The sequence below is a fragment of the Syzygium oleosum genome, unplaced genomic scaffold (genome assembly GCF_021117445.2).
Source record: "Syzygium oleosum isolate NSW1041296 unplaced genomic scaffold, Sole_v2.1 Sole_v2.47, whole genome shotgun sequence".
In the NCBI taxonomy this organism is placed as follows: Eukaryota; Viridiplantae; Streptophyta; class Magnoliopsida; order Myrtales; family Myrtaceae; genus Syzygium; species Syzygium oleosum.
The window spans coordinates 351,896-373,997 of NW_026607531.1; the positions used below are offsets into that span (position 1 = coordinate 351,896).

The window sequence follows — 22,102 nt, forward strand, 5'->3', positions numbered from 1 at the left end:
AATAAAAAAAGTCAGATTTCGGGAAAATAGGAAATTTGGTGAATTTTAAAAAAAATCAAAAAGTCAAAATTTCCAAAACTTTACAGAATGACTTAAAATACCCTTGGCCACCCATTTTGAGTGAAATTTAAATTTATTGAGGTGCCCAAAAAAATCAAAAATTTAGAATATCTGTGGCCACCCACTTTGAGTGAAATTTAAATTTTTTGAGGTGTCCCAAAAAAATCAAAAAATAAAAAATTTCAAAACTTCAGAGAATGGTTTAGAATACATGTGGCCATCTACTTTGAGTGAAATTTAAATTTTTTGAGGTGCCCAAAAAAATTAAAAAATAAAAAATTTCAAAACTTCACAAAATGACTTAGAATACTTGTGGCAACCCATTTGGAGTGAAATTTAAATTTTTTGAGGTGTCCAAAAAAATCAAAATAGAATGGCTTAGTATACCTGTGGCCACCCACTTTGAGCGAAATTTAAATTTTTGGAGCTCAAAGTGGGTGGCCACAAGTATTCTTAAGTCATTTTGTGAAGTTTTGAAATTTTTTATTTTTGTATTTTTTTTGGGCACCTCAAAAAATTTAAATTTCACTCAAAGTAGGTGGTCACATGTATTCTAAGCCATTCTCTGAAGTTTTGAAATTTTTTATTTTTTTATTTTTCATTTTTTATAAAAAATTCAACAAATTTCCTATTTTCCCCGAAATCTGACTATTTTTTATTTTCTGTAAATTTTCAATTTTTATGTTTTTCTAAAAAAAATTTGAGATTTTTAGGAATTTTTCGGATTTTCTAATTTTTTATTCCATTTCTAAAAAAATGGATTTCTATTCCGGGAAATAGAAATTTGTGCTATTATCGAACGGGTTTCTATTTCAGAAAATATAAATTTTATGTTGTTATCAAACAGATTTCTTTTCTCAGAAGTTCGTCTTGGAAACAGAAATAAAAAAATATATGTCTATTTCAGAAATTGTTTCTGAAACAAAACAGCTATCATTCTCGCCCTAAATGTCCAATCAATCCACGTGAGATAAAAGCAAAGGTTCGGGATAAGGCAAGGCAACGCTAAAAGGCATTATTAGAACTACTCATTTCAACTATATGTTCGATTTCAACCAAAAAGATTATTTAAATGGAAAAAAGATAGAAATAAAAAAGGGCAATAATTGCTCGTGTATATAAAAAAATTACAAATATGAAATGATATTTGGACTTCGCCAAGGTGCTTGAGGCAGAGGTGATCGTTGGACGGACTTGGATTGGATCTTACGGTGGCAAGTTCATCCTTAATACGTACAAAAAATAATTATCCAAAAAATATCAAAATTAATTTCGGAAAGTAATTATTTAATAATAAATTATTAATATTTAAATCCGAAATTATTTATTTCATAATAAAATAATATTAAATTTTGAAAATAATTAATCAAATCATTTAGCTGGATACGCTAATTTGTATGGTGAAATCCAACTTAGGAATCACCATCCAAACATAGACGTCACAATTCGGTATTAAAAATCATTCCACATATTAATATTTAATTTTCGGAATTAAAATATTTTATTTTTATTTTTATTTTTTTAAATAATAAAATAATAATATTTCATTCCGAAAATATTTTTACTTATTGAAATAAATAATAATAATAAAACAATCGATAATTTATCACCATATTCGCAATAACTTATCGCCCACATGCACCGATAGCTTATCACCCAAATTAATAATAACTTATCAAGCATATGGATAATCTATCGCTAAAATTTTCGATAATCTATCACTTAATTTCCAACGATAACTTATCAATCAAACGATAACCTATCATCCATAGTTATCAAATAATCCAATAATAACTTCTGCACTGAACTTACTTAAACAACCACTAACTTAATCTAAACATAAATTAAACTACCATAAGCAAGCTTAACACTCTAAACACGGGATTAAGATTAACTTACTCGACTAACAACAGCGACAGCACGAGGACGACGGCGACGACGAGGGCGGTCCGCGGTGGTTTCCGGTTCGGGCTCGGCGGGCGGCGGACGACGGCGAACGGAAGCGCCGGCCCCGCCCCGCTGGAGGCGGACGTTTACTTTTTCGGGATGATCTAGGTGGAGCTGCTGACGGGGAGGGAAGGGAGCGAGGAGAGCTTGGCGTGGGCGAGGAGGCTGGTGAGGGAAGGGCGCGGCGAAGAGGCGCTCGAGAGGAGGCTGAGGGTCGACGGCGGCGGCGGCTCGGTGGGCGAGATGGTGGAGTGCCTCCGCGTCGGGTACCTGTGCACGGCGGAGAGCCCCCCGAGAAGCAAACGGAAGGAGCAGAAGCAGCGGGCACGAAGAAGAAGGGAAGAAGAAGAAGAAGAAAAAGGAAGAGAGAGAAGGGATTTTCTCTCTGGTGGGGGTTTGGTGGGGCCCAGTCTGCTGGACCCTGCTGTACGTAGGGACATGAGAACAGAGAGAGAGAGAGAGAGGGGGAGCGGGGACAATCATTACCACTTTTTTAGTCTCTAATTTTCTTATCTTTTTTAAAATCCTCTTCAAATTTAGTCTCTCAAATTTACCACTTTATTTTCGGTCCATGTACTAATTTACGGGCTCAGCGCGCTTTCGTTTCTCCCGTCAATTTTCCGATTCCGCAATTCTTGTCCGAATGCCTGTTTGGTTTTATACTTTTCGATTTTGCCGATTTAATGCTAGAACTTTATGCGAGATTTCAACGATGTCCTTCCGGCCAATTTTCGCAAAGAATCGCCGACGTTGCGTTGTGCCACGCGGGATGGCCGGCGATGACTGGACTGCGGCGTCAGCGATTTCCGGCGAAAATTGGCCGAAAAGAAACGTTAGGAATCCTGTGCAAAGATCTAGTATTAAATTGGCAAAGTTGAAATTTTAATAACCGAATTGATATCCATATAATAAATTTATGATATTTTTTCTTTAAAAAAATGGATATTTGCATTGCAATGGGTATAGTTTAAGATTTTTGCAATGCAAGAATTTTTGGTATTTGTATCGTAAGAGGCATTAAAGTTTTGGCGGCATTAGTTTTCTTTTTTAGCATTTTTTTTATGATCAAGTCATTTTAGCGGGAACAAGGGCAATACAAGCTAACATGCTCAAATGAGTTTAATCGAACGCCATCGATATGGCACGACAAGCCCGAATCGTACTGGTCTGACTCCAAACTACCATTGATTCGTACCGAAGCGGAGAAAGTGGTATGGATACGTTTGACATATTGGGTAACTTTTATTTCTTTATTGACCAATGTAAAAGATTGAAGGATATAGACATAATTCAACATAATTACATGTATCTAAAATTTAATTTTTTTTAAATAACCCTACTTAGGGTGCCTTTCTTTCTGGTTTTTTCCTTTTTATAAAGAAATACATAATTTTCCACTCAAAATTTCGTCAATAATGGTTCGAATGGGGAATAGGTAATGTATTAGGTGATGTCCTACTTTAATTGGTACGGTCTTAAAAAAACGATCTTGTTAGAGAGCGTTCCGACACACTTATTAATAAGGAAAAAAAATTTCAAATGAAGAACCGGAGCATAATCCTTTTCTAAAAAATAAATAGTTCCGGGTGGCTAAATTAATATCGAATAAGGGTCAGAATTAAATATACAATGCATTGTGCGCACGTTACAATGAAGGTAGAATACACTAAAAAATATACAATAAACTGTGGAACGAGAAGAAAAGCGTGTGCGGTCGGTCTGCGGCGAAAAAGTCCGATCGTGAACGAGGAGGAGGAGGAGGAGGAGGTACGTTCTGGGGAGGGGGACAGTTTTCTCTTCATTAGCATTTTGGTTTTTTTTTTATTGAACAACAGTGGTTGGGAGCAGCAGCAGCAGCACCTTTTTGCCACTTTGGGAATGACATTGACTTCGAACTGGAGAAGAACAGGAACAAAAAGCATTGGCTTTCTGCTGTTTCTGTCTTTAGTTATAAAAAAAGCACGTGACGACGGCGTGCTGATCCCCACCCACCTGTGCATTAGAAAAAGAGCCCAGCACGGAAACGGTACGCTTAAAAGAAGTACTTGCTGGGGTGTTGCCTGGAGAAAAAGAAGGATGGTTTCAGGGCAAATATTTGCTCGTATATTATATATAAAAGAAAATTATTTATCGAGCAGCGGTCCACAGGATAATCTTAGTGGGGCACAAGTTATGATTAGATTACGATAATTTAAATCGAATTGGTTCAAATTAACTCGGGTTTGGAGATTAAGTCGAGATTGATTCAAAAATTCGGTCAAGATAAGGATTATTTCTATCTTGGTTAGTCTCTCGTGCCAAGATCAAGAGTCCGCCGAATTTTAACCTAATCCCTCTTCCACGAGGGGATATCTTCAAACTGGGATTTGCTCGATCAGGCAACACAGGCATGCGCGCTTTCATTCTATGTTATTATCTTTAACCATGCATTTATTTGGATTACCCAGTCATCATTTGTCGTTTATCAATCATCGCTTGATATAATGTTTCGTGCATGGTTTGTACATAACTTGTGTTTGGTTAATGGGAAACATATAGCCTTTACAAGTCTATTTACCCGCAATATTACTTTGTGTCCAAAAATAAAGATGGCTTTACGACAGAATTTGGAATTTTGCCCGAGTTGCATGTACTGGCAGACTGGACAATATTCCCTAGCCTACTAATTGGTATTTTGAAAAGATTAGTGGCAGACTGGACAATATTCCCTAGGCTACTATTTTGAAAATTTATAAGTAAAATTTTCCACTCGAATTTTCGTCGACAATGGTTGGAATGGAGGATAGGTAATGAATCAAGGGATGTCCAACTTTAAGTGGTACGACCCCCAAAAAAAGGGTATTATTAGGGAGCACTCCAACACACTTGTTAATAAGGAAAAATTTTCAAATGAAAACCCGAAATAGAACCATTTCTTAAAAAAGGTTAAGAGCGGCCAAATTAATCACGAATAAAGATCCAAATTAAATATATAACGCAGTGTGCACACGTTACGGTAAAAATATATATCCCATTAAAAATTACAAAATTTTTCTCGATTAGATAATTAACGAGTGTCGGTAGTTGTCGTTCAAGAAAAAAATTCCAAAAATAGAAAAGTAGAAAAAATTTACTTCTCATTTCTGTTGCAAACCTATTTCTGAAATCAAAATTTATTCCAGAAATAGAAAAATGAAATTGCGTTACCAAATGGATTTCCGTTCCAAACCTTTTCTCGGGAACAGAAAAATAGAAAAACATAGAAACAAAATACTTATCATGCGCGCCCTAAATATCTAATCCTTCAAATGGCGATTTCTTAAATCTCAAACACTTTCCAAACTTAAAATGTTCTCATCTTTGGTAAGTTAAAGTTAAACATTTCTAATTTCAAAAAAATAATAACAATAAATTCATCTCCCAAAATATGTTATATTTAAAGTTTTCTCTTCATCTGGTAATTTTTGTTCCCACGTAAAGCTGTGTGCTCTTTTGGCTAGCACCACTAATCCGAACATAAACTCTCTTTTTTTTTAGCAAGGATCACAATATGAACAAGTCTTAGCGAGTGATCTCGCACTTGTTTTTGCTCATAATGAGTTTACCAATCTCGGGGGTGGACGCGTAGTTCTCCATCCAAAATTGTAAAGCCGTATGGGATCGGAAAGTTGTCTTATCGGCTGATCCTACACACCAGGCCTAGGCATGTCGACATCTTTTAGAATATCTTAGCTTAGAACGCGTGATTGCATGATCTCGGTGTTCCATTGAGCATGGACTAGTCAATGTTTTACGTGGACTTGTACCTGTGGAGACCAAAAAAACAAAAAAAGGAATTATCAAAGAAAATATTTGGTGGGTCTGACACGCCACGTAGGCCAATAGACCACTTCACTCATCGATTGCCATGTGTCCGACTTGGACGGGTGGTAAGCCAATTGTTTTTTGGTCGAAAGGGTGGTAGGCCAATTAATTGAGCGGTTTTTTGGCCTTAGTGGGACGTCAGACCCACTCAGTATTTTCTCATTGCTCTTTGAAATGAACAGAGATTTCTTGGACAAAGTTTTAGAGTGGTGTTTGAATGGCTAATTGTGAACTCGACCTTTTCTTTTCTTGTTTTTTATTTTTTAGGGGTTTTATATTTGCTTCTAGCTGTTAAGAATTAATCTTTATTTTAACGGAACACCTCAAATGTTTATAAAATCATGTGAAGTTGATGTTGGACTTTTCTTTATGAAATATCAAAGTATTTGTTATTTTTTTTGACATTGTATATATGCATTCACAATACGAGTTCATGCATCTGATTGGCAATAAGGGGGAGATTGTCTTCTTTCTGGCCACTGTCCATCGTCGGGGCTGGACTTGTTTTTTATGTTGAATACGTATCTTTGATATGTAAGGGCATTAGAGTGCGATTCATTCCTAGAGTTTTTGGCATGAACATTTATTTCTTGTAAACAGAGAAGATATGGCTGGCGAGCGATGATGCTAGAGACCGTGGCAGCGTTTACCCGTCATGGTCAGAGGAATGCTTCTGCACTGCAAATCGCTAAGGCAGTTTGAGCACGGTGGTGGTTGGATCAAAGCTCTGCTAGAAGAAGCCGAGAATGAACGCATGCACCTCATGACCTTCATGGAGGTTTTGCGGCCAAGATGGTGCGGCCGTGCACTCGTCCTTGCAGTCCAGGGCGTCTTCTTCGATGCCTACTTCCTGATCTCTCCCAAATTTGCTCACCGGGTGGTTGGTTACCTCGAAGAAGAGACCGCCCTGCAGTTCGAAACATACTCGTCCCCAGGGAAGATCTCTAGAAGTAGCTTATTGGCTTCTTCGATAGAAATCTCAGTTCATTTTAGGGAATCACCCTGACGTGATGAAAATGAGCCCGTGAAGAAGACCCTGGAACTTTGTTAATTGACCGTAAGCATAACCGCTGACGGCAAAACCTGATCAAGTGATTAGATTGGCTAAATCATAATTAGTTGATCTATTTTTTTTATAGGATTCCCTTGGCTGATTTATATATACGGTCTTCCAAAGAATACTTTGGTTAGTTTTAGTGACATGTTAACAGAGAAATGTGTCTTCTTTTTTTTGGCTAACTGTGATGATTCTGCAGATCTTCCCACTGAACTTTGATTCGAAATATTACTTGTAGATGCAGGTTGTGGAAGCATAAGCAGAGATCATAACGGGTTTGGCCATCCAATGGTCACAGCTGGAAAAAAAACAAGCTTTGTACGGTTGTGACAAGCTTGTGATTGGAATTCAGTAATAATGACCACATGAGACGTGATATGACAAACCTTCAGCATAACGCACATAAGTTCACTTTCTCCTTTGCGATAATGCTCCTGTTGTTCACTAAAAACACTGCAACGACGTGATTTTCTAGACAACCGGAGCGGCTCGAATGTTTATTTGGCCTCTCAGTTTCTTAATTTCACAGTGGAATGTGGAAAATTCAGGACATTCTTACAACCTCTTATTCATGAGAAATCCTCAGGGGGAACTCTTTTGAAACAGGCCTCTCCTCTGACCACAGCTTTAGATTAATCATTCCAGTTTCCCAGTGGATCATACACTTGAAGACCTCATTGACATCGAACCGATTGACTAGTCCCACGCCAGGGCATTCATCCCAGAGCAACCATCCACCTGAAAAAAGTGGACAGTAAAGGCACCGAGATGAAGAATATCCTCATTTGTTGGAACAAAAAACGTCTAAAGTGAGTGGCTACTGATTGGATGACCGATTCATGGTCGTCCTATCCAAAAGGTTATCATTTTAAGGAATCTTTTGAGGGGGGTGCTAGTAAATAACCACTTTAGGTTATGTAATCAAAGAAAAGAACATGCCCACCAAGGACAGGAGAATAGAAGCTGGAAGCGTTGTAAACATATGCAAGAAGCAGGATGTTTAATCACAGGAGTAAGCTGCTCTGAACGGAATCCGCAATGAATGATTCAATCTGAAGACCTAATGATTGATGGAATTATGTTTAATAAAAATTGTATTTGAACCCAACCAAAAGCTAAATATACGTATATCATGGAAAAGACTGAACATTTGCTGAAGCATATGTATTGATCTCTCAAAAGATGTATGGAAATTACCTAGGGTGATTGGGCATCCACTTGATGAAGATTTTAACCATATGTAGACATGGCCATCCGAAGAAAGTGAAGATTATTGTCGTGCTCAACCTATTGATTAAATGGAACTTTAGGAAATGCATTAGCTAACTGATGAAATCGGACATGGGGGAACCTCGGCTGATTGGTGGTTACATGGAAGGAAATCTCAAGGACCTATTAATTGACTTTGATTAATACAAGGCCATAGGAAGATTCACACGAGGATGGAAGGGTGGAAGACAATAATGGCTGGCTAAGGGACCTCTGACATTTGGATCAACGAGAATTGAGGACTTGAATTCGAAGCAGGAGATGAGAATAGTCTATAACGAGAATACGACCAATATGAATAGCATACACCTTGATTCTTGTACTTCCACTTGTGCTAAACTTAGAAAGACCTCGAGCGTATTTTGAACTATCTTTGTATCATCTTATCTCTAGTAAGCACTGCGGAGTGTGTTTATAAATTTAAATGAGAGGGAGAGGCTTAACTATATGGGGGCATTGATAGGAGACCATGGTTCCGTTCTAAAGGAGCGGCGGGTTCTGTACAAGGGTCTTTACTATAGAGGCAAATAGATGATATGAGTTGTAACATATTTGGTGGAAGTAGTGGGACGCAGCCTTGGTTGGCAGCTGGGCTGGTTGTACTTGAAGAGAGGAGTAAGGAGCGGGCCTGAACCTCTCCTATACTTAGCTCAATCTTGTTATCTCTACTCTTTTGTTTCTTGTTAATCACTCAAAGCATCAACGGTTTCTGGAATATTTCTGTTAAACTGATACCAGTGTTATAAATTTAATGCTAACCAACTTTTGGTGATCCAAGATGGTAGAAGTACCAAAATCTTGAACAATGCACTTGGATCTTGGTTTAACAAGGAATTTGTGATCCTGTTAACCCTAGTTTTCCAGCATAAAACCAAATGCAAGTTTTGGCACCCCAAAGTAAGAGTTCCAAAAGGCGGAATGATGCAACCGGACACTACAAAAAAACAAGGGATTAGCGACGAATTTTGCGATGAAAAATTTGGCAAAATCCGTCGCTAATCGAACTTGCGACGAAATTAGCGACGGAAAACTTCCGTCGCTAATTCTTCGTTGCAAAATTTTGCGACGGAAAATTTCAATTTCCGTCGCTAAAATTCGTCGCAAATTAGCTACGAACTTCATTCATCACAAATTAGCCACGAATTCTATAAGTCGCAAAATTCGTCGCAAATAATTCGTCGCAAAATTAGCCTCAAACTTTATTCGTCACAAAATTCGTCAGAAATTTCGTCGTAAATTAGCCACGAACTTTATCCGTCGCAAAATTCATCGCAAATAATTCGTCGCAAATTAGCCATGAACTTTATTTGTCTCAAAATTCGTCAGAAATTTCATCGCAAAATTCGTCACAAATTAGTCACGAACTTTATCCGTCGCAAAATTCGTCGCAAATAATTCGTCGTAACACTACAAAAAAATTAGGTTTTAGCGACGAATTTTGCCACGAAAAATTTGGCAAAATTCGTCGCTAAACGAATTTGCGACGGAAAATTCCGTCGCTAATACGCCATCGCAAAATTTGTCGCTAATTATTCGTGGCAAAATTCGTCGCTAATTTGCCACGAACTTTATTAGTTGCAAAATTCGTCGCTAATTTGCCACGAATACGTTGTTAATTTGCCATGAAATTTTTTTTTTGGTCAGTAATTTGCGACGAACTTATTGGTGGCAAAATTCGTCGCTAATTTGCCATAAAAAATTTTTACTTTTGCCATTAACATTATTCATGAACGAATTTAGCGACGATTTTTTATTAATTCTTTTGCGACGAACTCCGCGACGAAATTTTATTTTTGCAACGAACTTTTGTAATTTGTGATCGTACGATAAAATCATTTATTTTATTTTTCGATGTTAAACCTAATTAAAAGCAAAATTAATTTTTGGAATTTATATTTAACATTGATTAAGCACTTAATAACATCAAAATATTATAATAATATGAAAATGAAATACATTCATCTACATTTCCACAAGAATGACATAAATAAAGAACCAAACTGAAAGGTGCATTCTTCCTTTTCAAGACAGACCTTCTCGATTGAGGAACTATCCAACCAAAAGGCGTTATCAGCCTTGTTATCATAAAAAAGTTCATAGAATATGTTCTTGGCTCCACCAAGTCTAGCAACCAAACCTTCTAACCTTCTCCATGTCAATGGTTGTAGGTGAAGTCCCCAGATTTGACATACCAAGACAGTTCCTCTCGTCCAAATCATACACTGGTCTTCTGCTTCTAGTAACCTCTTGAAGCAAGTGATCGCCATTAATCTCCACAGAGGGAGTATTTGTTAAACGAACTTGTCCTGATATATGATTACCATGGGGCACCTGGATTTGCACTAAAAAAAGTTTACTGCTCAGAAATAGATACAGTCAACCAAAATGAAAATAACAACTCTCCGATTGAATCCCCAAAGCCACAACCATCAACCAAAACCATCCACACACCACTCCCAATAGAGAAGCTCTTGAGATAATTTAGAGAATAATGCCAGGTATCTAAAGACTAGTAGTCCACTAAATTGGTTCACTGACTGATGCAGCAGAGTTCTACTTAATGTTGAATATGGCCTCCTTGTTCGCAGCTCAGCTACAGTCTATAACATAACTTAGTAAATCAATTTAGTAGATCATCTTTACAAATTTAATGTTACTCTAATTTGAATAGCCCAATGGTTGCCAAACACCCACCTCCATCAAGACTAGAATCTCAGTATACAAGAAAGGAAAAGCAAAAAGACGTGAACTCTCATGTCAATGTGTTGCTCATGATCAAAGCTATTGATACTTCTACTCAATGTAACTGAGTTCATTTGGCTGTGTTCCAAAACGACATTGTTTTCATAAGGAGGCTGAGGAAAAAACGATGTAGGGAAAATAGGTTGATGAATAAAAGAAACTCCATAGTTATACTTCTAGACTTGCATGCCATGCTATCATAACGCTAAACTACATCACCAACCAATAGTGGTTGTAAAGCCAAAAAGGCCATACCATTTGTAATTACAATTTGCATGCTCCTTATAAGAATGAAATTTAGAGTAAAAGAGATGACCTGCTGCGTGTTGATGTCCACCCCAGAAAGCCAACATCCAAAGCCAGGATGAGAGTGGTACCAACCTACCACCATCTCTGGTCTGCAATGCAGAACACATAATAAGCATATAAAACATAAACATATGTTGCAATATATACGAATATAGAGAAGAACCCAGACCAGGGATGACCAACATTGACAAAAAAGGTAGTTAAAATAAATTATAAACCCTGATCACAGGTTACAATTAGAATTTTATACTGGTGCCTATCTGACCTATTGCATGATAGTATTAGATGATAAAATAGCCAGTGTCCAACTCAAGAACCATCCACAAAAATTCAATCCAAGATACACACACACAAGTAAAAAATAAAAGTTCTACCTATCCAAAGAGGCACGTCTTTAGCACAGATATATTGTACTGGTGAACGGTGACCTACGAGCTAGGACAGAAAATATGGACAAATATTTCTCTTTAAAAGTAATACCCGTGAAACCTCATATCGATTGACCCAGAAATTAAGCCTTGAAAAAAAAAACCGTTGTTTGTCAGTCACTAACTAACATATAATATCTAACACAAGGATCATCACCATTCAGTTTCCAAGTTACTTGAAGCATACAATCTGGCAGATGGAAGATGTATCATATAATATATCAAGCCCATAACGGCCATGACATCCATGAGCTCAGAGAATGCTATTCTACCATACCACATCTTAATTGGAGAATATTCAATCATTGTTCAGCGCATAATTAGGTAAGCATTCACATTCATATTACATGAGCATTACCGTGTGTGATAAACAGAGAAACATGAACTTCAACATGCTCGTGATTCTAGATAGGGAAAATCATACCAGCAGGTAACCATGAAGTTCAACATGCAAGTCATTCTGAAAAAAACAACAATCATGCTTTGGTTCTACTAGTTATTAGAATTTTCTCGTAACTAGCGTCTGCATAAAACCTTATAAGCTTATCATAACCCGAAGGCCTTGTAACGCATCTGGTGGCTTGGTGTTATGGAGAACAGAACGGTGCATCCTAGCCAAATGCTGACTCTTAACATTTGTTTCTCTGATGATCATAATCTCAATTTCTGCTTTGCTAATTCAAACCCTAGAAATGCTCAAAAAATTGTTATGGAGAGGTCATGATCACGAAGGTGATACTTCCCCAAATTACTTGTATTGATGGACCATTAGCTGTGCACTTTTAACAAAAATCAAACAAGCAAAAGTTTATAAACAGAAGCTGATGCCAGGCAGTAGATTATTCTCGCCATTACAACCCACAAGATGGTTGGATTTCAGCCAAAGTGACTGTGGATATGACAATAAGCAAATATTCAAACACAAATTTTTGGCAAATAGTAATTAGACTATAAAGCTTGATGTTGCCTAGGATGCAGATTGTCCAGGCATATAGACTACAATCTAGCATGAAGATTTTTAAGGAATAGAGACACCACACAAAATGCGAAATGTGGCAAAACGATCTTTGCAGGGTAAATCAGCCTCCACACAGCTTGAGACATTGAAATATTCAGGGCAACATAAACAAATTCAAGACAATAACCCGGAGATAGTCGAAGGTCATGTGCCGTTCAATTCAAAAGGGCATATATACTAAGATAGCAAGTAACTCCCCGCAAGAGAACTGCTGGGCAAAGAGGCAGCAGACCCACTGTAAACCACGAGGAAACAATTAAAGCTGGAAACATACCATTGGGAATGTCCTTAAGCTGTATGCCACGACCCTGAAATACCAGCAAGCTATTAATCCCTTTTGGAAAAAAAAGATCAAAAAAGAGAGTCCAAGCGTGCCAGTACCTTTTCGATGGAGAAGCCCTTGCTGGAGGGCGTCCTGACGAGGGCATGAGCGGAACACCGCTCCACCGATGTCCTTTCTCTGGTGGGCCGCTCGATTCCGGGCGTCGCCGGATCTTCCTTCGCCGCGCTCGATTTCCTCCTCCTCTTGGGCACGCCCTGTTTCTCCACGGAGCTCCCTCCTTTCGGATTCTCCTCGCTCTCCTTCTCTTTCGGGGCGGCGTCGTCGTCCCCGTCGCCATCTTCGGCCGAGGCCTCCTCGTCGGAAGCCTCGGCCTCCTCCTCCTCCTCCGGAGCGGCGATCTCTCGGTCCTCTTGATCTGCCTCCTCCACCTCTGATTTCTCGGGGAGCTCCTCCTCCTTGCCCTCGACCGGGGGGGGAGGAGCCGCCGCCCCTTGGGGCTCCGCGGCCTCTAGGGCTCCGGAGGCCATGGGCGAGGAGGAGTTGCCGGAGGAAGCGCCGGGGTGGAAGGGGGGTGAGAAGGAGAACGCTTCAGTTTCGCATCTCACTTATGGATTTGGGATTTATAGACGCATCGTAGATTTAGCATTTTAATTTTCACTATAAGAAACCAAAAGGTCATTTGGACACGACATTAAAATTAAGGGTCGAATTGGCCAGTTGACCCATTACAAAAACGTCCTCGTTTGTCTATTTTACATTCATTGTTTCAATTTGATTTCTTTTGCACTTTTGATTCAGAGACATTAACATTTTGTAACCTCAAGCATGATGATGATAATTTCAATCGACGGGAGATTCAGGAATCCGGAAATCGGGAGATTGAACGTCCTGACTTCTACGATACGGTCAACTGGGCATTTCAATTTAAAGCGAACCCCATCGGGTGTAATTTCATAACATGGCCACTATCCGAGGTAAGTACAGGAATTAGGGAATGTCTAGATGGATTCGGAGCCGGAAGAATAATCATGACTCAACCCAACTTATACATCAAACGTAAATTGGGTTCAATTGCACCAAATTGGGTTAACCCGATCCTTTTTGGTCAAATTCGACCTGAATTCTTTCATTTCTTTAGTTTCTTTAGGTCCTAAACTTTCAATAATTTATGACTTGACCCCGCGCCAGGTTTAGAAATTCAATTAAGTCCCCATCAAAACCACGGCAGCGCGCACCCCTTTGAAATATTGACCGATATGAAAGAAAACTCCAGGAATTTCTCAAAGATTTTGGCACGTTCCGGCGTGTTATAGTACATACCAAATGGTCTTTACGTTCTGGGAGGTGAATTGAAGAAAGAGAAAAGAGAGGAGGTCTACAAAGGTCTTTCTTTCTCGGCTATTTCTTCTACCTCTGAAATCTCTCGCACAGATTGTAGAAGGAGATTTCTCTCTTCTCGAATTCTCCATGGACACCCAGAATCAAACGCGGATCTTCTCTAGAGAGTTCGACTTTTGCGAGCTTCATCGTGCCGATTCGAAAAATGAAGGACTCGTGACTGATTTCTATCTCTCTGCCAATGTTACGTGGAAGAATAGTCGAGATCGGAATCTGATTGAGCTCAAATTCCTCTCCTCAAGTTATGTACCACTCGACAATAGCATCAAGACCGAGCGAAGTGCCTTTCCTTCTCTGATTTTGAGTTTCGGATCAGTCAAGAGTCTATTATCTATAATGTGATCCCACATTTTTATGGATGTGATTTTTTAAATAAAACCCGCCCTTATCATTGATCAGCATTTTCTCTCTTGAGCGGCGGTTATTCCACCATATGATTTTCGAAGTTCATACCTTTTTGTTGACAACGTCAAGGAAAAGGTACATCGAAGATATTACTCGTTCTTAGAGGACATGTTACTATGATTCATGTATTTTGTTTCTTTTCTTTCGGCATAAAGTTTTCGTGGATTTGGTTGGATCATTCGTATGATGATAATGTTGGGATCAAGTAGGAGAATGTTATCTATAATGTGATCCCACATTTTTAGGGATGTAGTTTTTTATATAAAACCCACAACTTCCATTGATCCACTTTTTCTCTCTTAAGCGACGATTATTCCATCATACTGTTTTTCACGTTCATACCTATTCGTTGACAACCGCCCATTGGAAATCACCTTGATGGAAGGCAGTTTATAAAGACAATCGATCATTTTTTCGTATGGGCATGACAAAGTCTAAACCAAACCCTCTCTTTCGGAAATACACCATCAGTACGCAAGGAGATTGGGTTAGTAGAGTACGCCCATAATTGTTGTTGAATTGCCATCAAATCTCTGCGGATTTCCTTCGTACATAAACTCGAACAATGATTGGATGTCAGATTTATTTCACATCCTGTTTTTCACATGTGTTCTAATTGATGCTTGAATTCTCTTCTTCAGTGCATGATTAGAATCGCTAAATAGCTTCTAACAGTTTTTGTTTCAATCCCTCTAGCAGAGTCTACATTTCTCGATACCTTTTTCTCAGCTACCGATCTTAGCTTCAACAATATCATCAGCTCCCTCTCCTTCCAGCAGCTTTAGAATCATTTTTCGATATTGACGAGAGTTCAGACCTCCAGTCACTAGACAACAACACAGAACCGAGAGGAGCACTTTCCAGAGAGCAGAGTCCTCTCACTGGTCTCTCTCAATTGCAGGTTTCTTTCTTCGATTTCAGGCCATTGTAGCCACCTCCGGCCGCCACCATTCACCGTTCTGGAGTTGCGCAGAAACCACTATGTTCTGCTCTGTTTCCTGCTCGAAGTGTTCGAAGAGTGCTCCTACTCGATTCCCTTTCGGCGGCTCCTCATCACATAGAATTCTCTTAAGCTAAATCAAATCAAAATGAAAAATCTCAAACGTCAGGCGAGGAAATGTTGGGACCCTCCCGACGGGTGTCAAGGAAAGACAAGTTTAGAGGATATGTCGAGTTGAGGGCCAATAGTCCTCAATCGGCGTGGGTTCTCCCCAACCCTTACCTCACGCAACGTTAGGATTTTTATTTTTATTCGATTAACCCTATGAGAATTCTATACAAGAAGTTACCACTAACCTATTGAGGTCGACTAGAAATCAAGTGAGGTGTGAGAGTATATCACACTTCCTACGAAATAAGATATCTAGGGTAAGAGTTTTGATTATACTAATTATCTAACCAGTGCTGTTTCTGTACCTAAACTTAATTTTTTGTCAACTAAGCTGTCCATACATTACTTTTGCAAAATTATGAATCCTAAGGTTCTCTCTGCTGAGTGTTAATACATTGTTTTTCTATTTATTATGATCCTAAAGTGCAACCTAAACATTCAACTAAAACAAGCAAATCACAACTCAAAGAGGCAACATAAAAGAAACACAATCAATTGATCTAGAGAAGTAACGAAAGAACGAGCAAAAAGTAAAGTACAATAAATTAACCCAATACGGATCAATGAGAGAATATGACATGGATTTGTTATTAAGCTCCAAGACAACAATCCCTATGAGCTTGACTTTAGAGAGTATCCTATCTTAAAATGGGTAGTGTGGGTTATCGAAACTTGTGGAGAAAAGTGAAGCCCGGTATTTTGTCATTCTAAGTTGGGGTCTCAATTTGACTTTAGGATATTAGGTATTCATTTAGTCCCCCTCAAGTTGCTCCGTTATGGCACTTCACATTACCTATTCAATTATTTGAGGTGAACCCTAAATTCAACTGAGCTATTTCTATGATTTTTTTTTAAAGTGATGTTTCTAGAGTACTATTTTTTCTTCTTCTTTATATTTCTCAAACTAAATCTATTACTAATCAGCTAAACTAATCCTAAGTGATCCTAAATTAAACTAAGAATTAACAATCTAATCGAAAATGAATACGCAAATCACCGATCAATCAAGTAGAAGTCATGAATTACACTAAAGATTAAGAAATATAACTTTTCTAACCATATGAATCCTAATGAAACTAAACTAAGCTAAATCTAATACCAAAATATAACAACCTAAACAAGGCCTATTTTCTAACCAAATATCCAATTTTCTATTTTTAGGATTTTTTTATTTTTTATTTTTATTTCCGAAAAGTGGGGACTCGGGCCAGGTCCCTGGGCCTGGCCCGTGTGTGGAGTCGAACTTGGACTCCAAAGGATGTGGGCTGAACTCTTGGGTTTAGTCTACATGCAAATGAGTCAGATTTGGGCTACGCAAGGTAAGCTGAAAAGGGCTTTATTATTCAAGCCCCTTTTCGATTAAAAAAAAAAACAAGCCTAATTTTAAGTGTAACCAAACTCAGCCCACGCTCATCTTTGACCATTTTAAGCCCATTATACTAACACTAAGCCTATCCTATTATCTCTTTTCCTTCAGCCCACGCTCATCCTTTGCCTAGGAAAATTGTACAAAAAGTCCTAAATCTATTATACAGTGACCAATTTAGTTCTAAACCTTTTGACAACTTATCAATTTAGCATTAAACCTTTCAATTGTGCTAATTAAGTCATAAACCTTTTGACAATTTGCAAAATTTAATCCTACACCTTTTAAAGAATTGCCAATGTAGTCATTCCAGCTAGTTTTGGCAAAAAATCGCTAACATGGTAGTCAAGTCGATATCGATCATCCTATGTGGGGCGGACAATGCTGATGTGGATTATTTTTTATTTTTTAAAAAAAATTCAATTTTTTTTATTATTTTCTTTTCTTTTATTATTTTATTTTTTTCTTGATTTAGCTGACAAGGCCACCGGTCACTGGCCGAGGGCCACAATGCCCTCGCCTTGCCAGACTCGTCCTCACTGTGGCCGGCGGGGGCTCTCGATGCCCTCGCCTAGGGGCTGGCAGAAGTCAACAGTCCTCGCCTAGTGGGCGGCAACTCTGCAGGCTCAATGAAAAAGAAAATAATAAAAAAATCAATAAAAAATTTTAAATTTTTTTATAAAAATAAAAAATTATCCACATCAGCACCAGACACGTAGGATGGCCAGCGTCACTCTTGCCAAAATTAGTTGGAATGATTATATTGGTAATTCATTAAGGCTACGTTTGGTAGTCGAGATAAAATTCAAGATAGGATAAAATTTATCATATCTCGTGTTTGGAGCCTACCCAAGATAGGATAAAGTCGGATATAGGAAGGATATAACCCAGATAAAATTATCCCATTGGGTATGTGTGATAAAGGTGGATAAGATTTCTAATATTCACATAAAAGTTATTTTTCTCAAATAACAAACTTGTTAAACTAATACAATTAATATAATATATGAATATCAATAATATTTGAATTTTAATATATAAATTCAAAATAACAAAAAATGACAACAATTTCGTTTTTATTTATTCTTATTTTTATTTATAAATTATTTGCTTAAACAAAAAAAGAACTCTTACATGAATGATTATGCAAGCTCTTCATAAAACCTAATCTATTTATTTCTCTTCCTTCCTGGAGATGAATGCAACTCACTAGACTCACGTGTCTGACTCTTCTATCCAAGTAGTTATCAAGTCATAGAGATCCTTAGGCAATTACTCACTTTTTTCCATGCAGTCTTCCAACCATTTGAAATCAACTACATGCAATCTCTTCTTACTTAGAAGACGCTTCTCTGGTGCATTTAAGCTGTGGAACATAGAGAAATTAAGCCTCGCGAAAGAGATAATTAATCAACTTCCCCAAGGAGGAAACAAAACCATTTCAGCACACGCACGGGCACGCTACTTCTTAACTTGAACCAACTAGCTTCCCCTAAGCTATCACATAAAAGTTAGAACAGTAATGCTTATTAATGACTACCAATAAATTTACTGCCTCAAGGATAGAGTAGACCTTCAACATATTTGATAAACTAGCTCAAAATGCGGGATTCCGTATAACTAGATATACAGTCATAACTCAATTTTCCATTACCACATTTTTCCAACTAAAATTTGGGAATCATATTCTAGTTGTCTTCAAAACCTCTTAATATGTTTCAGTTATAGAAAGAAGGAATGTACTTACTGAGTATAATAACAATCCCATAATATGTAAAACTGTCGTGTTCCCATATATACAAATGACTTTGAAGTACATAATATATTTACAGAATGCTAGTACACCACTCAACGGCAGTAGATTTCAAGGTTACACGATCGAATACCTAAGAGACAGAAAAAGGAGATAAGGAAGGGAAAGGAAAATGAATAAAATGTAGAAAAAAAGGAAAAAAAATGAGAATCCTCAGTCACCCAAGCAAGTAGCCAAAATAAGACCACTTGCTTGGAATGAGCAAGTAATTCCTTCTCTTTACTCTTTTTATAATGATGCCACCTGTCGAAATAGAAAAGAAGAGGTTGGATTGTCAATTACTACATAAATTGAACTTGTATGGTACGCCACTGATATATTACAAATTCACTTATAATAGCAGATGAGCCACTGATATATTACAAACTTTATGACAGAAACTTTAGAGCGACAAGCATCCTCAAAAGCTTTCCATACAACATGTAATGAATTACCTTCTCAAGATCACATCAAAATTGACTGAAGTTCCAGGTTTTGACACTACAACCGCCTGAGTAGCATGTTTAAGATGATTGCTGACTTCGCCACCACCCCACTGTACTTCCAGTTCCCACCTCCTTTGCATTAGCCTCAACAAGAGATCCCATTTCCGGTTTTCTTCAACATAATTAACAAACAGAAAAAAGATGGAAGCAAATTTAGGACATAAAATTTAGAAAAAAGTAGAACAAGTCAGTGCAACAATCTAATCGATAGTCTAGAATCTACATGTATTACAATGCCTTCATTGAAGAACAGAAGTAAATGCAGCATCCGTGAAAGTGTGACCACTTCTGTGATGGGCAGAATTTTTTCTTGTAATAATCAACACGATGAGGGTCTTCTGATCTTTCCACATTATTTAAAAGCTGTGAGATATAAAAAGAAAATATCAAGTTTACTATCCCGACAAGTATCCAGAATTTATCAACATTGGAAGCTCGGCAATGGCCATAACAAGACTTCCTAATTTCTTGAGAATGCCCATTGGTAAATCTCAATCATCGTGTGAGGTTTCACATATCACATTAAACTCGTAATAACTTGTATGTTGTAAACTACCGCGTCGAAATAAATACAGAACATAAGGATTTACGTGGTTCGATCACAAGGTAATCTATGTCCACGGGCGAGACAAAACAAGATTCCACTAAAATCAAAGAGAGAACAGTTTTCAGAAATCGAAAAACGACTTAATAAAACCTCATGGCTCACAAATCTCTTACAAAACGAAAATTTCACTATCAATGAAAAAACCTAGCCGCAATATAAATAGTGCTCCAAAAAAATTTTCTCGGGGACGTAGCCCCCTGAACCCCCCAAGACATTGATTCGCTTACTCCAGCTTGGGTGGTCCGCCATAAAAATTTGTTCGTTTGCTCCGGGTTGGACCTATCAACCCAACCCTCCCGTCACAAACTAAATCTCAATTTTTTCTTCACTTTTCGGTCGCGCAAAATATATGTCGAGTTGGATTATGAACCGGACTGAGTACATAAAATTCAAGACATAGCTAACATAAGGTATTAGAACACACCCTCTACATGAATACTTCAATTTTTATGACAAAAAAAATGAGTACTTCAATTTTGGGAGGACAATCAATTAGCGCATTTCCACAGCTTCTTATCAGTAGCTCCGGAAGAAGGACACCTTCTTGCGGATTTCTTGAACAACTATTTAAGAAAACAGTAGGCACATTAGGAGGGCTAACAAGTCTGCAATTTTTATTTCAACATGCCGTTACACGCATGCCCAAACCCCCCTCCCCCAATGAAGAGAAAGTTTTTATTCCCTCTCCCCAAGGAATACCCCTAAATTTTACGTCCTAGAGTTCAAACAAAACAATTTTAGGACTTACTCATGTCCAAAACGACCCCTTCTTGCAGATTTATTAAACAACTCTTTAAGAAAACAGTAGGCACAATGTGCAGATAAATCCCCACATTCACATAAGGCTACACAAGGTCATGTTCATCCTGAAATAGCTTCTTCAATTCTAGTGTCCTATCTACGAGTGGTGTCAACATCCTGTCCTTTTTAGGAATCGTTCATTTATCTTCCCAATTGCAAAATTTTACCACATAGCTCCATTCTTTGTAATCTCTCTTCCTTCTGATATGCAACTCCTTGTCCAACATGCTTTTGACACCTTTCCTGGCCTTATAAAACTCCTCATGAGGAGGATAACAACCCTTTTCGGCAAGGTTTCCCCTGCTAACTTATCCTTTTCGGCAAGGTTTCCCCCTGCTAACTTATCCAGCAAGGCTTCCTGGAACACGACAAATCTCTAAAGACCAGTCACCACCATGCTTTTGCTTTCCGTGAGATCATCCCACTTTTGTCTCTTTTTGACCCAACACAACTTAGCATGATGCCATTAACTTCTGAAAACCATTCCTTTAGATACAAATATAATGATGTTAATTTTCATTAAGAATTAACTTCTTCTTTTTCTTTATTTATGTCAATACATATACATCTCTATATAAAATAGAATATATCAGTTTTCTCATGTAAGTGGCATGTATTTTTATCTTTGTACACCTTTGAGTAGCATATGAATTAAGGAAAATAAATTACAGGAGGCTTTTTCCAATGACCACCATTTCCACATGAGAAAGGAAAGGTGGGAGTTCGAAACTCCCCACCTCCAAGTAAGGGGGTTTATGAGTTTATGGGGTTTATCCAAATGGGCTCAATAGGGGCCTGCCAAACTTCTCGCAGAGGAGCTCCAGAGTCTAGAAATACACGTGGCATACAAAAGAAGAAGAAGAAAAATATGTAATCATATTACAATTTAATAATACTCATTTATGCCCCTTTTGCTTTTGGATTATTATTTTTTTTATATTTTTCCGTGATCTATAACTATTATAAATTATGCCCATTTAGGAAGACCATGATTTAGATTTTTTGCCTTCCAAAACTCAATTATTATAATACTATAAAATTCATAATACTATATATATATATAGATTTCTCTTTTCCATGCACAGTACTGTAGCGCGCATATCACCTAATTATAAATGGTAAAATCAACCGCGGCTTTAGGAAATGATCGGTTTGATCAC

General features: G+C 37.8%; 2 protein-coding genes across 4 annotated transcripts; one reads left to right on the forward strand and one right to left on the reverse strand.

The window, feature by feature from the left end:
• Positions 1-6,505: 6,505 nt before the first annotated feature.
• Positions 6,506-6,856, forward strand: LOC130136616 (ubiquinol oxidase 1, mitochondrial-like). The gene has a single exon (XM_056306722.1). The coding sequence runs from the start codon at positions 6,506-6,508 to the stop codon at positions 6,854-6,856; it is 351 nt and encodes a 116-aa protein (XP_056162697.1).
• Positions 6,857-10,143: 3,287 nt separating this feature from the next.
• On the reverse strand, positions 10,144-13,500 carry LOC115664351 (DEK domain-containing chromatin-associated protein 2-like). 3 transcript variants are annotated; one of them, XM_056306766.1, is made up of 4 exons: positions 13,055-13,500; positions 12,948-12,981; positions 11,235-11,316; positions 10,144-10,507 (listed from the first exon to the last, which is right to left on the reverse strand). In XM_056306766.1, the coding sequence occupies exons 1-3, from the start codon at positions 13,481-13,483 to the stop codon at positions 11,300-11,302; spliced, it is 480 nt and encodes a 159-aa protein (XP_056162741.1). In that variant the 5' UTR covers positions 13,484-13,500; the 3' UTR covers positions 10,144-10,507; positions 11,235-11,299. The 3 variants fall into 3 exon arrangements, with proteins under 3 accessions (XP_056162741.1, XP_056162740.1, XP_056162742.1); XM_056306765.1 differs by lacking the exon at positions 12,948-12,981 and having other exon boundaries at positions 13,055-13,499; XM_056306767.1 differs by lacking the exon at positions 11,235-11,316 and having other exon boundaries at positions 13,055-13,498.
• Positions 13,501-22,102: the final 8,602 nt, after the last annotated feature.

Bases quoted from the DNA above. Each gene is read 5' to 3' on its own strand.
- LOC130136616 (XM_056306722.1), top strand. From the start codon at position 6,506: ATGGTCAGAGGAATGCTTCTGCACTGCAAATCGCTAAGGCAGTTTGAG.
- LOC115664351 (XM_056306765.1), bottom strand. From the start codon at position 13,483: ATGGCCTCCGGAGCCCTAGAGGCCGCGGAGCCCCAAGGGGCGGCGGCT. The intron at 11,317-13,054 runs GTACTGGCACGC...TCTGCATTGCAG, and splicing joins AGGGCTTCTCCATCGAAAAG to ACCAGAGATGGTGGTAGGTT.